Consider the following 19,065-nt stretch of genomic DNA (forward strand, 5'->3'; position numbering starts at 1 on the left):
TGTAAAAATTTTACTCAACTGAAGAAATTAACTGTTTTCCAAAGCTTCCTGAACTAAGTAAGCGATCTAGCTGGAATTCTAACCTGAGTCTGCCTCAGTCCACAGCTTCTGTTCCTAATCACCGTAACGCGCAGCCTCCCTGAATAAATGAAGTGACATTTTCCCTACCATTTACCAAAGCAGCAATTTTCTTTCTTCGGGTCTGGGAAAGGGAAACAGCTACAATTTTCAATAATAATCAGTATTGGGGAGGCTAGGTGGCTCATTCAGTTTAGCGTCTGACTCTTGGTTTCCACTTAGGTCATGATCTCTTGGCTTCGTGGGTTGAGGCTTGAGATTCTCTCTCTCCCCCAGGCTGCTTCTCCCCCACTCACACTGTGTGTCTCTTTCAAAATAAATAAGCTTTAAACAAAATGTTCTTTAATGTTTTATTTATTTTTGAGAGAGTGCAAGCAGGAGAGGGGCAGAGAGAGACAGACAGACAGAGGATCTGAAGCAGGCTCTGTGCTGATAGCAGCAAGCCTGATGTGGGGCTTGAACTCCCGAACCAGGAGATCATGACCCAAGCCAAAGTCAGACACTCAACTGACTGAGCCACCCAAGTGCCCCCCCCAAATGTTCTTAATCATTAAAAATAATAATGAGTATTATCTTGGGGCTCCTGCATGGCTCAGTTAAGCGTCCGATTCTTAATTTCAGCTCACATCATGATTTCACAGTTGTGGGATCAAGCCCTGAGTGGGGCTGCACACTGAGGATTGAGCCTGGTTGGGATTCTCTCTCTCCCCCTCTCTCTCTCTGCTCCTCCCCCACTCACACACTCTCTCTCTCTCAAAATAAATAAACATTAAAAATAATGACTATTATCTTAAAATCAGACATTTCTTTTCATGTACATCCATACTTCCTTATATTTCACAATACAGCTCTGTCACGAAAGATTTATCTGGCTAATTTTAGCACTAGGTTAAATTATTCCAAAATATAAATTGTGAACATCCTGAAACATAATTTCTTCCTCAAAAGACAGATGCCAGCAGTAATGCTTTCCTTGTGAGATTTTCAAGTATTTATTTACTTATTTAAAAAAGGAACAATAGATTTTGAAAATGCAACTGAAAAGGCTTGAGTAGGAGAACTTCCTTGAGGTCAGTGTTATCCACGACAGCCATATGTCCGGCAGGAAATCTGCAGCCGAGTGACATTAACAATGAATCCCCATTTTCTCAGACCCTGGAGACACTTGTGGCTTGTACATCTAAATAAGGCAGGGCTTGGACAAAGCATACTTTTAGCTTTTCATATTACAGGCATGGAATCTCATATTTCTAATCTTTGACCTGGTGCATGCAAAGTCGTTTGTAGGGCTGACTTTTTAAACAGAATCTGCACACTCTGATGAGACCAAATAATCCTATCACCAGCTACATGAGTTTCTGTGCTTCTTTTTTTTTAACTTTTAAAAAGTTTTTATTTATTTTTGAGAGAGAGAGACAGACAGACAGACAGACAGACCAGGAGCAGGAAAGGGGCAGAGAGAGAGGGAGACACAGAATCTGAAGCAGGCTCCAGGCTCCAAGCTGTCAGCACAGAGCCCAACGCAGGGCTCCAAACCATGAACCAAGAGATCATGACCTGAGCCAAAGTCAGACGCTTAACTGACTGAGCCACCCAGGTGTCCCTGTGTGCTTCTTGATGTATTAAATTGGGCTAAATTCCCAGGTGAAGATCAAAGACGGGCTTCTATGTTGATCATATTTAGGCAAGCTTTGCTAAATATCTAAGGTACACGTAAGAACTTCATTGAAGAGAAAGATCCTCTATCGCCAAGCCACTGGATAATCTAACAACTGAGAATCAAATTCCTCACCCTAACAACTGAACCTTACACAGAAAGTACTGAGTTCGGCATGCTACCAGTGAATGATCCCAATATTTACTTTCAAATTACACAGTAAACCCTGCCACTTGTTCACAAAGATTAGTCAATTTTTATCCTTAGGTAAAACAATATATTGTTCAGAGATAAAACTATAACTTGTTTTTTGTACATACATGATTTTATAGCACCTTCAGAATAGCCTATCAAGTGGACATGGTTTTCATTCCCATTTTACAAATAAGGAAACAAACACAGAGAGGTTAAGGAACAGATAAAAGATCTCCAGCTGTTAAGGAGCAGAGCCTAGAATTAAACCCAGGATTATGTGCTTCCAAAACTCTTAACTTCATCTCAATGTTACACTGCGTCTCATGTTTGTTTTTGAAAAAGGTTAAATCAACTTTGGCAATTTCCTTTTAGTAGGTACTAAGCATTGCTAATTCAGATTTCTGCCTTATGCAGGAAGAATTAAAGGAAAAAAAAGTGGGATGCAGTCTGCCAGCTGAGACAAAAGTCTGCTTCCTAAGACAGCCCTAACTCTCCTGTGGGAGGCAGCTGCAGCAAGAGCTCTGGAGTCAGACAATGGGAGTCCACCACTTTCTAGCTGTGTGACCTTGAACAAGTCACTTAATCTCTCTGTCCTTCAGTTTTCTCATCAGTAAAACAAGGGCAGTAATAGAAATGAACTCAATGTTCTTGGGGGTTAAATAACTTAAAAGAATGTTTTTGCGCATTGTACATGCTTGTATTTAGAGGGTTTTTGCACATTTTACACGCTGGATAATTCTCAGCTCCTCATACGATTAATAAGCTGCCTGAACTAAGTTTAGTGTTCATACATAAACATCAGGAGGCACAACTAACATGCCTATTATTTAGATATTCAGAAAGCTACTTTGCCTTGAAAAGATGATCAAGGGGCGCCCGGGGGGCTCAGTCGGTTAAGCCTGACTTTGCTCAGGTCATGATCTCACTGCTTGTGGGCTTGAGCCTGGCTTCAGGCTCGGTGCTGACAGCACCGAGCCTGGAGCCTACTTGGATTCTGTCTCCCTCTCTCTGCCCCTCCCCTGCTCGCACTCTCTCTCTCTCAAAAATAAATAAACATTAAAAAGAAAGAAAAAAAAAGATGATCAAAAGCCCTCCCATGGCACAGACTGCTGTATGTCAAGGCCCAGGGTATCCTTCTCAAACGAAATAGCTTTGTCACTGGCTGACTGAAAATACAGTATGAGTTCCTCTACATTACCTCACCTCCAAGTTACACACACGCTCCAAAATTAATTTTAAATGAAAAGGTTAACTATTGTTTGGGTTCTCAAGTAGTTAGCAACGCATCCTCTCTGGCGAGAAGCATGGCCACCTTGCAAACCGTGCAACTAATTTGCTCTAAATCACGTTCTCTAAAAGTGTTTCTTCGCAGCTTGCATTTCAGTTACTTGGTGTCCCCAATTGTTGTTGTCCCAGAACAAAAGCCTAATTGCTGCTGCTACAATACAGCCCTTTTTCTGAGATCATCATGAAGCCCTCGGAGCAAACAAGAGAGGGAGTTCTCATGAGCAGCAAGCACTGCATCCAAATTCCTGCACTCCAAAGGCCAACACGAGCCAAATTATCGGAGACTCGAGCCCCTTGCTTATATCTACACTTCCCTGCAAATAGCTGTCTCGCGAATACTTCAGAGCCCTTTAGGACACATGTGTTTTCCTGCCCGGACGAGTTCCGAAAAACTCGGGGCCCCTTTCTCCCACCCGCGCAGCGTGAACAAGCGCCGGGCAGCAGCCCCGCCTGGGCGCGATTTTGTCGCGGTGGGGTCGTGGCCGGGCGCCCCCGGGCCCCGCAGGGCGAGGCTCGGGACGGAACGTCCCACCAGGCCCAACCCGGAGCCCCCGGGCGCGGGCGGGAGCCCCACCTTCCCGGCCCCTGAGGGACCGGCGCCGTGCGCTCGCATCCCGGGCTGGCACGCAAACCCCCGAACGGCGGCCCCGCGGAGGGATCAGGGACTCACGCGCTCTCTCGGGCTGTCGGGGGCCTCTCCCCGGCCGGCTCCCGGCCCCGCGGGCTCTGAGAGTGCGAGGCTCCCATGGCTTGGAGCTCTGCGCCCCGGCTGCGCCGGCCCGAGCTCCGCGGCGCGCCGGCTCGACCCGGACCCTGGGCGGGGAGGAGGCGGCGGGGCGGGGGAGGAAGGGTGGGGCGGAGGGGCGGGCGGGTGGTGTGGAGCCCTGCCTCAGGGTCCCGGCCGCCGGGAAAGCCGGCTAAAGGGCGTTGCTCGAGACGCCGCCAACTTCGCCGCCAATTGCAGGGCTCGGCCTGCGCCGCGGCTCGGGACGCACGCCCCGCGACGCCGCGGGGAGATGCTGAGCTGCCGGAGGGGCTCGGGTCGCGGGCTCCGCACTCCCAGCCCGGGAGCCGCTTGGCAGCAGAGGAAAACAGGTGGAGTGGGTGGGGGCCTGGGCGCGCCCCCGGGTCCCCACGGACGGGGAGACGTCGCTGTTTCTGCCTTTCCGGCCCGGGGCGCTCGGCGGCGCCTGGCTAGCCCCTGCTCGAGGCTAACAGGGAAGAGGCTCTGCGGGGAAGCACCGATAGGGGGCGGTGTGTGTCGGGATCCTGAGACCGAGGCTGCCTTTCCGCACGGCACTGCTCCCCCGCAGCAACTTCTTCGGAGACTGAGACGGGGGCTGAGCTGTGCAGAAAAACGAGTTCATCCTGGTTGTGCCTCCGTCTAGCTGGGACACATAACTGCACCCTATGCGAGTCATCTGTAAAATGAGGTTGTATGTTCATTTTTACCTCTAATGACCCTTCTGGTTCTGACATTCAGTTTAGAATGAATTCTCTTCCTAATGCTGGCTTAGGGAAAAATGCACCCTATCCCTCCCACTGCGCCTGTGACCCACCTAATGACACACCTAGTAACTCCCTTTGCATAATATTTCATGCCCTTTCTCATCCATTCCCACCTCCTACATCCCTCCTCTCCAGCCATCTCTCCTCCATCCCAGAGTTTTGTTTTGTTTTAAAACAAAGATTGGAATGCCCTTTTGTGCTAACACCTATTTATCCTGCCAGACCAACTCATACCTTCCTTCTGTAACTCTATGCTGCATCCCGATAGTACATCTTTTTTTGTTGTTTTGTTTTTTGGTTTTTGTTATTGCCGGTCTCTTTCACTAGAATGTAAACTCTGTGAAGACAGAGAATTTGGTTTTTCACTGTTGCCCCATCACTGCCTGGTGCATAGTAGACATTAATAATTGTCGATAAATGCATTCATCCTACACTCATTTGATCGTTTTCCTCCCCAGTGTTCCTACACCATGTGTTAATTCCTCTAACATAGCACTTACCAATCTTATTTTATAATTATTTGTCTTTCCACTAGAATATGAGTTCTGTAATGACAAGAACCCTTTCTTATCTCTGTATGCAAGCTTAGTGCCTGGCACAGTGCCTCTGTCCTGGCATATATACGGTAAGTATTTGCTGAACGAATGAATGAGTGAGTGAGCGAGCCAGTGGCAACGCACACAGAATGGTGTTCAATATCAACTTAATTCTTGACTCGAAGCTTTAGGCAATGAAGATGTATGTGCCTACATTTTAATGTTTCCAGAAAGGGTTAGAAAACTCATACTAGAGACTTAATATTTACAATAGATCTCTCTCTCTCTTTTTATGTCTAATTTTTATTTCCTGTTTATACATTATCTACACTCTACTATAGCCGGAGAGTTCCTAGAGTTCAGGATGCTGCCACACTGTAGGCATATACAAACAGAGTCTTTGGGGGTGGGAAAATAAACATTAATTAGTAAAAGTGTAGTGAGACTAGGAACTGAGACAGGGGGAGGGGAGGAGGATTTCAAATAGCTGTAGAAAAGTTGACTTTTGGCAGATGATTAAAAAAAAAAGCTCACATTCTTCACACATCCTGTCTGTAATACCTTGGCACTGAGATTGAAGTGCCACTGATAACACAAACATAACCCTGTCAGAGCTGTGGTCCCTTTCAGAGGAACACTCAGCCTCTCCTGGTAAGAAAGGTCTTTATTCCCAGTGGATCATTCTAAGGGAAAAATGGGAGGGGGGGGGACACGCAACAGGCGGGGCAGGGAAGGAGGGGAAAGCTTTCTTTCTACTGGGTAGACAAGATGGGCTGTTGGGAAAAGTTTTATTATTATCAGTGGAGAAAGGCACAGGGTAGCATCACTAAAATGGTTTAAAAGAAAAGGAAATATGTGACGTCCACACCCTATTGTGATGCAGAGAAACCGAGACAATGAGGAGAAACAGTGTCTGCAAAATAATGTGAAAGTTTGTGTCTACCAGTGGGGCCCAGAGACATGGCCAATACAGAGACATGGGCAGCTGGGGCTCTAGACCCAGGGGAGTGAAGACAGTGAAGGCGAAGTCTTATCTTTGGAAAATAAACTTATGAAGGCTTTTCAGGGAAAATGCCCAGGATAGACCGGAGAGATCCAAACATTCCTCTTCCCCGCAACATTTAATGATTGGCTCTTCTCACAGAAGCAAAGCCAGGGTCTATTTCCTCATCTCAGAGACTGGCTGCAGATCTCCAACAAAGGAATAGGCTATGGGATATGTAAAGATCCTCTGCTTCATGTCTCTTTGTTTAAAATCCTTCTTGCTTTTTATCTTTCAATTAGAACACAAAATTTAAAAGCTCAGCATCCCTGAGCGCCTGGGTGGCTCAGTCAGTTAAGCGTCTGACTTCTGCTCAGGGCACAATCTCACAGTCCGTGGGTTCCAGCCCCGCGTGGGGCTCTGTGCTGACAGCTCAGAGCCTGGAGGGTGCTTCAGATTCTGTGCCTCCCTCTCTCTCTCAAATATAAATAAACATCAAAAGCTCAGCATCCCTAATGAAGACATAGAATTGTTACCATGCAATCAAGAGTTCTTCTCCGAGGAAAATTAGTGAAGAAATGCAACCACCTCCTCTCCCTCAGTGTGGTTCTGAAGTTGTGAGCTCAAAGGCCACTCATAAGTGGTGGACAACCTTGCTGTCATCTGACCTATTGACTGAGCAAGTAATGCCAGTTCTGGGGCTCCCAACTATTCATACAGCTGAGGAGTTGTTCTTCAAGAGGAGGGCAGGAAGATAACAGCTGGACACCACTTGCTGTTGCATTTGATAGGGAATAAAGGAAGAATAGAACCTTCTGACTGTTTTATGGTGTCTGTAGTTTCTGCCTAAAGTGACCAAAGAAGAAGAAAGGGATGAGGAGAGGAGGGAGGCAGCCTGCATTTTGTAGTCCCTGGGTTCAGCAGTTCAGACTGCTGAACATGATGGCCAGCTGGGATCAAAGGAGATATGCAGCCTGTGATGGAGTCTTGGAGGGGTAATATTTGATATCCAGTGTTATAGTTTCCATTTTGCATTATAATTCTGTCAGTAGGCATTTTTTAAACATTGGAAAACAAGAAAGAAAATTTAAGAAACTGAAATTTATGATTGTCACCTAGATTGCAAAATACACTCTTCAGTGTCAAACCCTACCGCCAGAATGCTACTTGTGCTCAGTAGAAGGATGCGAGCTAACATTTATTGGATACCTAGGACGTTGCTTGGTGGTTGATGAAAGTAAGCACATTTAGTCCTCGTAACACAGAGAAATGATAACAATAGTAGGTAATAGTTTTTTAAGTACTTTTTATGTACTAGACTGTTCTAAGTGCTTTAGGTTTACTAATTCATTTAATGTTCATTACATTACAACGTTTATAGGCACTTTTAGTATCCTCAATTTACAAATGAGTAAAGTGATGCATGGACACTTTAACATGCAACACAGCTACAAAATGGCAGAGCTAGGACTAGAACCCAGGTAGGTTAACTCCAGAGCTATAACATAGAGCTTAGCCTCTATGCTGTATTTCCTTAATTTTTATGCTGTGCACCCCATTTTATTTTATTTTTTAAGGTTTATTTATTTATTTTGAGAGAGAGAAACAGAGCATGAGAGCAGCGGAGGGGGAGAGGGAGAGAGAAAGAATCCCAAGCAGGCTCCATCCGCACTGTCATCACAGAGCCTGATGCGGGTCTTGATCTCCTGAACAGTGAGTTCATGACCTGAGCCAAAATCAAGAGTCAGACACTCAATGGATTGAGCTACCCAGGTGCCCCTGTATAGCCCATTTTAAGATGAAGAAACTGAGGCTTTGAGAAGTACCATAACCAGTATTTAAATCCAGTTCTGTCTTGATCACAAAGCTTATGTTCAACATGGATTTGTCTCCCCAGCAATCCTGCCAAATGAGTAATACCCTTCACAGTAGCCCTCTTCGGAAGTTACATGCTTATCTCAGAGCTGCCCTACCTTTCCATTTTTGGAAGTTATTGGAATGTTAATTTATAAGCCAAAGGATAAAGTTAGGTTTACTACATATTGTTTGTTAGTAAGAGCCACATATTGTTCTTGAAATCAGGTAGTGTAAGTGCTCCATCACTGTTCTCCTTTATCAAAATAGTTTTAGCTATTCTAAGTTCTTTGTTTTCCATATAAAAATTTTTTTCTTTTTCTTTTTCTTTTCTTTTTTTTTTTTTTTTATTTGAGGGGGTGGGGCTGAGAAAGAGATGGAGAGAGAGAGAATCCCAAGCAGACTCCATACTCAGCATGGAATGTGCTGACCCTGGGATCATGACCTGAGCCATAATCAAGAATCAGACTCTCAACTAACTGAGCCACCCAGGCTCCCCTTCCCATATAAAATTTAAAATAAACTTGTAAACTTTTTAAACAACCTTGTCTGGATTTCCACAAGGATTACACTGAATCTATTGACTAATTTAAGGAAGATCGGTAGTTTAACAACATTGAGACTTCTAATCTATGAACATGGTGTAGCTCTATTTATGTAGCCCTTCTTGAATTTCCCAGAATGTTTTGTAGTTTTCAGTCTTTAGGTCCTGCACATCTTTTGCTAAATTTATTCCGAAATGTTTTATGCTATTTTAGATGGAGAAATAAAACTGATTATTGTATATTGTATCCTGCTATCTAGCTAAATTCATTATTACTACTTTTTTTAAGATTAAAAAAAAATTTTTTTAATGTTTATTTATTTTTGAGAGAGAGAGAGAGACAGAGACAGAGACAGAGCATGAGTGGGGAAGGGGAAGAGAGAGAGGGAGATACAGAATCTGAAGCAGGCTCCAGGCTCTAAGCTGTCAGCACAGAGCCTGATGTGGGGATTGAACTCATGAACCACGAAATCATGACCTGAGCTGAAGTTGGACACTTAACCGACTGAGTCACGCAGGTGCCCCTCTTCTTTAAATGTTTGATAGAATTCACCAGTGGGGAGCCATCTGAGGCAGAAGGTTTGTCAGAATGTTTTTAAATTCCAAATTTCCTTTCTTTAATGGTCATAGGGCTCTTCAAATATTCTGTTTCTTCTTGGCTCAGCTTTGTAATTTATGTCTTTCCCAGAATGTGTCCATCTCACCTAAATGGTCACATTTAATGGCATAAAGATACTCATACTAATAATAATGGAGTGTTCTTCTTTTAATGTCTGAAGGATCTGTAATGGAGTCCTCTCTTTCATTACTGATATGGCAATTTCTTTTTTTTTTTTTCTTGGTCAGTCAGGATTGAGATTTATCAATTTTATCAATTTTTCCAGTGACTAGCTTTTGGTTTTATTAATTTTCCCTTTTTTTCCTGTTCTCTATTTCATTTATTTTTGTTTTATCGTTATTATTTCCTTCCTTCTGATTGCTTTGGGTTTAATTTGCTTCTTTTTCTAGTATTTTTAATTAAAAAAATTTTTTTAATGTTTCTTTATTTAAAGGGAGAGAGAGAGACAGAGTGTGAGAGGGGGAGAGGCAGAGAGAGGGAGACACAGAATCTGAAGCAGGCTCCAGGCTCTGAGCTGTCAGCACAGAGCCCAATGCAAGGCTCCAACTCATGAACTGCAATATCATGTCCTGAGCCAAAGTCAGATGCTTAACTGACTGAGCCACCCAGGCACCCCTTCTTTTTCTAGTTGGAGAAAGGTGGAAACATAGACGGAAAGGTGGGAAATTGATTTAAGAGCTTTCTTCTTTTATCTTAGAGGCATTCAAAGCTATAATTTATTTCCCTCTAGGTGCTACTTAGCACATCCCACAAAGTTTGATATGTTGTATTTTCATTATCATTCAGTACCAAATATTTTCTAACCTCTTGTAATTTCTTCTTCAACCCATTGAATATTTACAGTATGAGTATTTATAGTATTAATATTAACATAGTATTAATATAGTATATAATATAGTATTATAGTATATAATATAGTATTAATATTTATAGTATATAGTATTTATAGTATTGTTTAGTTTCCAAATATTTATTATTTTCCTAGTTATCTTAGTTTCTAATTTAATTTAATTATTGTCAGAGAACAAACTTTTAAAATTTACTGAAACTTGTTTATGGTCCAGAATATGATCTATCCTGGTAAACATATCACATGTACTTGAAAAGAATGTGCATTTTGCTGTTGTTGGGTGAAGTGTTCTCTAAATATCAATTAGGTCAAGGTGGTTGATAGTGTTGTTAACAGTTTCTTCTTTGATGATTTTTCTTTGTTTATCAGTTTCTGAGAAACAATATAATCTCCAGTTATGATTACATATTTCTTCTTTTAATTCTGTCAACTTTTGCTTCATATATTTTGAAGCTGTTATTGAACACAGGCAAATTTGCAATTTTTCTTTTCTTTTTTTTTTTTTTTTTGAGAGAGAGGGAGAGAGCCGAGTGCACACACACTGGGGAGAGACAGAGAGAGAGGGAGAGAGAGAATCTTAAGCAAGATCCATCCGAAGTGCGGAGCGCGACATGGGCTCCATCTCACGAATCTCGAGACCATGACCTGAGCCGAAATTAAGAGTCAGACACTTAACCGATTGAGTCACCCAGGCACCCGAGTGATTTTTATGCCACCTTGACTAAAACTTTTATTGCTCTGAAGAGCTCTTTATCTCTGGCCATACATTTTGTTTAGAAATCTATTTTGTTTGATACTAATACAGCCACTCCAGCCTTCTCCTGCTTACTGTTTACATGACATATCATTTTCTATCCATTTTTGATCTATCTCTGTCTTTGTATTTAAAGTATGTCTATTTGTTCTTTTTAATAGACTTTATTTTTAAGAGCAGTTTTAGGTCCACAGTTAAATTGAGCAGAAAGTATAGAGAGTTCCCATGTACCTCCTGCCTCCAGACACACACCCTCTCCCCAATACCAACATCCCATACCAGAGTGGTACACATATTACAACCAACACTGACATCATTATCCCCCAAAGTCCACAGTTTATATTGGGATTCACACTTGGTATGGTACATTCTATGAGTTTAAACAAACATATAACAAAAATCCACTATTCTAGTATCATACAGAATAGCCTCACTCCTCTAAAAACCTGCTGTGCTCTGCGTATTCATCCTTTCCCCCACCCCATTCCCTGGCCACTAGATATTTTTACTGTTTTTATAGTTTTGCCTTTTCCAGAACGTCATAATGGAGTCATACTGTATGTAGCCTTTTCAGCCTGGCTTGTATCACTTAGTAAAATGCATTTAAGCTTTCTGTGTGTCTTTTTGTGGCTTGATAACTCATTTCCTTTCAGCCCTGAATAATATTCCTTCTCTGGACATCTCCATTCACCTATTAAAGGACATTTTGGTTACTTTGGGAATTTTTGGCAATTAAGAATAAAGCTGCTATCAACATCATGTGAAGATTTTTGTACGAAAGTTTTCAGCTGATTTGGGTAAATGTCAAGGAATGTAATCACTGGCTTTATATGGTGAGAGTATGTTTAGTTTTGTAAGAACCCACCAAGGTATCTTCCAAAGTGGCTGTACTACTTTGCCCTCCCACCAGCGATGAGTGAGACTTCCTGTGGCTCCACATCCTCACCAGCATCTGGTGTCACGAGTGGTGGGAATTTTTGCCATTCTAACAGGTGTGAAATCAATGGTACCTCCTTGTTTTAATTTGTAGTCTCCTAATGACATACGATGTAGCATATCTTTCATATGTGTATTCGCCATCGATACAACCTTTTCAGTGAGATGCTGCATTTGGCTTTTTAATTCATTGAAAAACAATCGTCAATTTTAATTTTCTGAGTGGAGTGTTTAGGTTATCAACATTTAATGTAATTATGGATATGATTGGGTGAGGCCTATCATTTTATATTTTTGCTTTCTATTTTTCTCTTTTGACATTTGCTTATCCATTTCCCATTTCCTGCCTTTTTTTATTTCTTTAATATTTTATAAATTATTCCATTTTAGTTTTATTGATGGCTTTTTAGCTAGTGTTCGCATTCTTATTTTAGTGGCTGACCTATAAATTACAAAATCCATCCTTAACTTTTCATAGCCCATTTAAAATTAACAATGTACTGGGACACCTGGGTGGCTCAGTCGGTTAAGCATCTGACTTCAGCTCAGGTCATGATCTCACAGTTCATGGGTTTGAGCTCCTCGTTGGGTTCTGTGCTGACAGCTTAGAGCCTGGAGCCTGGAGCCTGCTTTGGATTTTGTGTCTTCCTCTCTCTCTGCCTGCACCGCCCCCCCCCCCACCTCCCCACTTGCCCTCTGTCTCTGTCTCTCTCCCTCTTTCAAAAATAAATAAATAAACTTATTTAAAAACTCTTTAAAAAATAAAGTTAACAGTTACTTCTTCATATACATTCTAGAGATGAAAAGTGCAATTTCTGAAAAAAAAATTGAGCAGATGGATTCAACATCCAAATAGATACATTAAATGAAAGAATAAGTAAACTTTAAGATGGACCAACCAAAATTACTCAAGATGAGTAACAGGCAAAGACCAAAAATAAAATGAATAAAATCTTAGGGACTTGTTAGATGATATAAACAGTAAACATACATGGATTCCCAGAAGGAGAGAAGAGAATGCAGTGGAGGAAATATTTGAAGAAATGATCACCAAACTCCTCCCAACGGTAATAAAAGTCAGAAATTTGCAGACACAAGATGCTGGAAAAACACCAAGTAAAATAAACATAAGGTAAAAGTAACATAAAAGTCTACTCTAATCACATCCTGGTCAAAATGTTATAAACCTCGAAAGCAGAAAGAGAGCAACACATAAAAAGGGATTTCCATTTGGTTCTTTTTTATTGCTTCAATTTCTCTGCTGAAACTTTCCATTTATCTCCTGAGATTTTGATTCACTGAAAACAAGCATTTTTCCTTAATTTTCTTTGCTTCATGGAAGATGGCGATAAAGTCTTTTAAAACTACAAAACACTAGCTTTGCGCAGTGGCAGTATCGTAGCCAATGAGGTTTATCCGAGGCGCAATTATTGCTAATTGAAAACTACAAAACACTTACACATCCTTGCCTTCGAAATTCCAACATCTTATTCATCTCCAGGTTAGATGCGATTGACTTCTAAGAGGTGTTTTGTGTTCCCGGCTCTTCATCTGTCAGGTAACACTGGACTGCATCTTGGACATCATAAATGCTAAGTTGCAGGGATTTCAGACTCCATTCTTTTTCTCTGATGAGAGTTGTTTTTCCGTTGTTTCAGCAAATGATTTTCTCACAGGGCTTACACTGCAAACTGTTTCTCAGGTAACAGCTCCAGTCCGGGTGTAGATCTTTTTGTCTGGCTGAGCTGCTTTGAGTGTGTTCTGTGCATGTCTGGTTCAGGGGTTAATCAGAAATTTAATTTGGGGATCCTCTTTCTGACGGTTTCCTTTCTGGGTTCCCCCACCTTTTCAGCATTCATGATTTTCGGACTTGACCCTTCTTACTCCCTAAAACAGCAAGACTGTAGAGTTTTTCAGTCTTCAGTCTTGTGTTACACAAGCCACTATGTGAACTACACTGAGCCCCAGGCTAAAAGCCATGGTGGCAGAGGACTTTCTCCTGTGACTCCTCATCTCCTCTTCTTCAAGCTGACATGCAACACCACAACCTATTTATTTCTGTTTTCTCTTCAGTACCTCCAGGTAGTCACTTTATATATCATGTCCAGGTTGTAGAGTTATTTTCTGCAAGAATGATCTTTATACCCAGAATAGTCCATAATATCCAGAGATAAGAACCCATATATTGTTCTTATGAAATGGTAATACTCAGCTTTACCACCCACTTTACTCATCACAGTTGTCCTGAGTGACCCCAGTTTCAAAAGTCAAATCTACCTCCACAGGATGAAGATTCATTTAGAATACTGAAAATAGGGGCGCCTGGGTGGCTCAGTCAGCTGACTGTCCAACTTCGGCTCAAGTCATGATCTCATAGTTCATGGGCTCGAGTCCCACAATGGGCTCACTGCTGTTGGCAGTGTAGAGTTTGCTTCGGATCCTCTGCTCCCCTCTCTCTGCCCCTCCCCCACTGTGCGAGCACATGCATGCTCTCTCTCTCTCTCTCAAAAATAAATAAAACATTAAAAAAAAAAAAAGAATACTGAAGATAATTTGCTATGTGCCCTGAAGACAATTTTAAGGGATAGGACCAAAGGAGTTGAGCAATGGAAGCATCATTGCATAATTGCAGTACGTCTGTAATATCTTAAGGTGACAGAGGCTAATATTTCCTAATATCTGTTCTTCTCTTTTAGTAAAACAAACAAAGAGAAAACCACCTGGTTTTTGGCTATTATGAATGAAAGCTACATTTCCCTATTACACGTCTCTATTACATGTAGATATGGCCGTGTAACTAAGTTTTGGTCAATGGGATAAAAATAGAAGTGTCAAGTTCAGCTTCCATGAAGCATCATTAATGGGGAGTGTGAAGGTACTACAGTCTGAATGCTTGTGTCCCCCTCAAATTCATGTGTCAAATAGTCCCCAAGAGTGACGGTATTAGGAGATGGAGGCTTTGGGTGCTACTTAAATCATGAGGGTGGAGCCCTCATGAACGACATCGGTGCCCTTACAATGACATTGACTCCAGAGAGATCCCTTGCCCTTCCACACTTTGAGGACAATAGCCAGAAAGCACCGGCTATGAACCAGGAAGAGAGCCCTCACCAGAGTGCAACTATGCCAGCGTCCTGATCTTGGACTTCCAGCCTCCAAAACTATGAGAAATAAATGTATAAGCTACAGTGTCTGTGGTATTTTGTGACAGCAGCCCAAATAGACTCTTTACCTTGCTGGCTGGGATATTGAGGGGCTAGCTGAATTCATGCGGCCACACTTCATCTTGAGGTTGAAGGAGCCTGGATCCATCACATCATGGAGCCTCTAAGCCTGCTGTACAGATTTTTTTTTTTTATGTGAGAAAAAAAAACTTACATATTGCTTAGCTACTATTATTTTGGATTTCTGTAAACCTCAACCAAAGGAAATCCTAATTAATATTCTGGTCCTTAAATTGCAGAGAAAAACAGTCCTATTATCTTGTACTCAAACTGGAAGAACTGTATTACTTAGTGGCCCTGTCAGCAATTATTCCACCTACTCTTTAATTTTTTTTAATGTTTATTTATTTTTGAGAGACAGAGAGACAGAGCGTGAGCAGGGGAGGGGCAGAGAGAGAGGGAGACACAGAATCTGAAGCAGGCTCCAGGCTCTGAGCTGTCAGCACAGAGCCAGATGTGGGGCTCAAACTCACAGACTGTGAGATCATGACCTGGGCCAAAGTCGGACACCCAACCGAGCCACCCAGGCACCCCTATTTCACCTATTCTTTAGATAAAGAGTGTGGACAGAGGTGCCTGGGTGGCTCAGTCAGTTGAGTGTCCAACTCTTGATTTCGGCTCAGGTCATAGTCCCAGAATCGTAGGATCCATGCTCAGCATGGAACCTACTTAAGATTCTCTCTCTCTCTCTCTCTCTCTCTCTCTCTCTCTCTCTCTCTCTCTCTTTCTCTCTCTCTCTTTCTCTCTCTCTCCTTCTGCCCCTCTCCCCTGTTCTCACTCTCTCTCTCTCTCTCTCTCTCAAAAAAAAAAAAAAAAAGACTGTATATAAATTAGCCCCTAACCCTAATACTTCTCAGGCCTGAAGTTCAGCTCCTGCTGAATGTATCCATAAAACCTACCCCCAGCCATCATTGCCCCCCATGCGAATCTATGCCCTATCCCAAATAAACTTCCTCCAACTGAAGGTTTCCATTCTCTTCTCCCTCAGTCTTGCCCTGAGTGATTTATTCATTCATGCATTCATTCATTCATTCACCAAATACATACAAACACCTACCTTGATGTCTATCTCAATTTGAATTCATCTTCACAAAAATGTTGCACAAGGTGACAGTTGCCCGAGGCCTGCCACCAGCCTCCAGTGACCACATTGACCCTAATTCCACCCCACATCATTGTTATGGCACTGCCTAAACATAACAAAAAAATCAAAACCAAGAGACTGATTCCTGGAACAGAGCTGGAAAGGACCCTGGGCGTCATCTAGCTTTTCCTTCTTATATTAATACACGTGAGCCAAGGCCCTGACCCACTTGAGATTTGCCCAAGGTCACAGAGACCGTGCCAGAGATGCAGCCAGGACTCAGAGTTCCCCACCCCATCCAGGCCTTTGTTTTTTCCTCCCTTCTCGTTTCCTTCATGCATACTTAATCCAAATATGAAGATTACATATCTGTTACTTTGATTAGAAAATATAAAAATGTTACCTTAAAAACCATCCTTATACTCAGTGTCAAGGAAATAAATTACCTTTGGTGATTTGTCTTTGAATTTATTCTCAGCTTACTCTGAAGAGTGAACATGCCAGCAACCCAGACCAGGACCTTTGCCCGGGCTGGAGCCATTAGCACTGAAGAAAATTAAGTCAGGTGAAAGTCACATGCTTCCTTACAAGGTAGGTTTTCAGTTAGTTTCCAGCCAAATGCCTTTTGCCTAAGGCTAATTCTCAGAAATTCTTCCACAATTCCACCACTGTGTGTATGACTGTTCTCTTACACTTTGTGCTAGCAAAGCTGAATTCTGGCACAAACACACACACACACACACACACACACACACACACACACACAGTCTTTGTTTCCCTGCTTCAAGGTGATACAACTGTCATCTATAATAAGTGGGCAGTTCCCAGAAGAAAGCTTGTGCTTCAGATCTGTGACACTGCCCTCCTCCTGTGGAAACAGCTGCCAACTTCACAATTTCAATCTGTATTCTCCGGGACAACAAGGAAAGCACTTAAAAAAAAACCCACAAAAAAACCCCTACTTGTCAATTCTATGCCTACATAATGGTTCAGGGACTATATACCTACATAATAGTCCAGTGTGCTTTCTATTGATTTTGTTTGGGAAGCAGGATATTTTTGTGCCCTGGCATTGTCTTCAGAGACAGAACCTGCCTGGCCTATAACTCAAACGTCCTGGACTCAGTAACCTCAAGTGTCTTCTTGGTACTTTTTCGGATCTTATCTAATTCTGGGGTAGTGACCTGGAGCAAACTGTGGATATTTATTTATTTACTTTTTTTTTTTAACGTTTATTTATTTATTTTGAGAGAGCTAGAGACAACACAAGTAGGGGAGGGGCAGAGAGAGAGGGAGAGAGAGAGAATCCCAAGCAGGCTCTGCACTGCCAGCACAGAACCCAATGCAGGGCTCGAACCCACGAAACTGTGAGATCATGACCTGAGCCGAAACCAAGAGCCGCATGCTTAACCAACTAAGCCACCGAGGCACCCCTGGGTATTTATTTTTAAGCGATCTCTACACCCAACACAGTGCTCAAACTCACAACCCCCAAAAAAACTAGGAGGTTGGCAAGAGTACTGAGTGCCTGGGTTCAAGGAAGTGCTTTAATTTGTGAGCATTAAATTTGGAATTAAAAATCAGTATGATAGTTTGTTGTACAAGAATAGCAGCATGAATATTAAAAAAAAATGTGACTGTTTTCTGGCTGAGCAAACCAACAGGATGTATGGAGCCCAAAAATGCTGCAAAGCAGAAGCAAACATTCAAAGGAAATCTCTAAAGAGAGACAAAGTAAATATAAAATGTTCTTTGGCTTAGAAGTTAAGACTGTCCTTAGAGGTCATGTCAGGACGTTGATTATTTATCTTTGGATATTTGTGAGCCAGACAGAGCTGCCAAGTTACAAGAATAAAACAGGCTTTTACCCATAAGCAGGTTAAATGAAAGGAAGATTGAGTGCACGTACACCAAAACATCAGGGCCACTCTTTCCTCAAGAAGTCTGAAAGTGTTCCACCTTGCTACAGAGAAAGACCAGAACTGCCCCAGCATGATTCTGAACCTGCAGGTGAAAAATCCAGGGGTGCCCATGGGAATTGGGATGGAAGAAAATAAAAAGATCACACCTAGCCAGATGTAGTACATGCACTGATCAGTGGGGAGGGCTGTTGTTTACTTTTTACCATGTTCCAGGGAAGCATGGGTGGTAATCAGATCAGGATTTGGTTTGGGTGGTCTTAGCTTTGAAGTTTTCAACTTTCTTGCCTGTGCTCACAAGCTTTTTGTCTCCATGCAACTCAGTGATCCACATTGCTATTGATACTATAACCATTTTCTTCAGCATCTGGGATTGGGCAGCACAAGTGGAAGCTATAGACTCCATCATTTGGCTCCTCAGCCCCTCCATGAAGAGTTCCTGGGAGGAAGGGACTGATTGTACCTCTAGGACAGAGCAGGGCATAAGATGATCAGCGCAAGAAGGGAAACAGAGGTGTGAGCAAGATGGAATGAACATGAGAAACATAATACCTGGCTTGCCTGGATCAAAGCATGCTGAAGAACAATCCTAGGGCACAACAGATGAAAGGTGCCAACGGGATCATCAGATTCCAAATTCCACCTGACTCAGGAATCCTCTGCTTGAGAATCCTGACCAGTGGTCAGCCAGCTTCTGTTTGGAATTTTCAAAGATATTTCTGGTAGGCACAGAATTGTAGCACTCCGATCCCTTTCCAAGAAAGGACTTAGCAACCCAGCTTCAAGGAATGTGGTTAGCTGATAACCTCCAGCTGTTAGTGCCTTCAGGGTTTGCCTCAGCTTTGGAGCTGAGATCAGTTTTCCCCTGGAGTCCCCAGCCAATGCCTGAGCAAGGTGGTAGTATAAAGGCCTGACCATTTCTGCCCAACATGGCACTCCTCTAGTGGACAACGTTTGCTCTGGAACCCCCTCAGCGGCCTGGCAGAGACTTAGTCAGAACTGTACGACAGTCTGAAGGCTTTCCTGCCCAATCTTGC

At 42.6% G+C, this 19,065-nt stretch overlaps 1 protein-coding gene and 1 pseudogene across 14 annotated transcripts in view; one reads left to right on the plus strand and one right to left on the minus strand.

The window, feature by feature from the left end:
- The window catches only part of TACC1 (transforming acidic coiled-coil containing protein 1), a 120,591-nt gene that overhangs the window by 86,083 nt on the left and 15,443 nt on the right, over positions 1–19,065 (minus strand). For 3 of the 14 annotated variants that reach the window (XM_019440743.2, XM_053901065.1, XM_053901064.1), the window contains exon 1: positions 3,888–4,039. The exons of 5 other annotated variants lie outside the window; for them this stretch is intronic. In XM_019440743.2, the coding sequence (XP_019296288.2) occupies positions 3,888–3,964 (77 nt within the window). In that variant the 5' untranslated portion in view covers positions 3,965–4,039. Of the gene's footprint in view, positions 1–3,887; positions 4,041–19,065 lie in introns of those variants that run through there. 6 more of the 14 variants (XM_053901067.1, XM_053901063.1, XM_053901062.1 and 3 more) reach the window with 4 other exon arrangements.
- LOC128776704 (U4 spliceosomal RNA) lies at positions 13,178–13,262 on the plus strand (annotated as a pseudogene).

Source organism: Panthera pardus, unplaced genomic scaffold, assembly GCF_024362965.1.
Source record: "Panthera pardus isolate Hobbes unplaced genomic scaffold, ASM2436296v1 HiC_scaffold_13, whole genome shotgun sequence".
Lineage (NCBI taxonomy): Eukaryota > Metazoa > Chordata > Mammalia > Carnivora > Felidae > Panthera > Panthera pardus.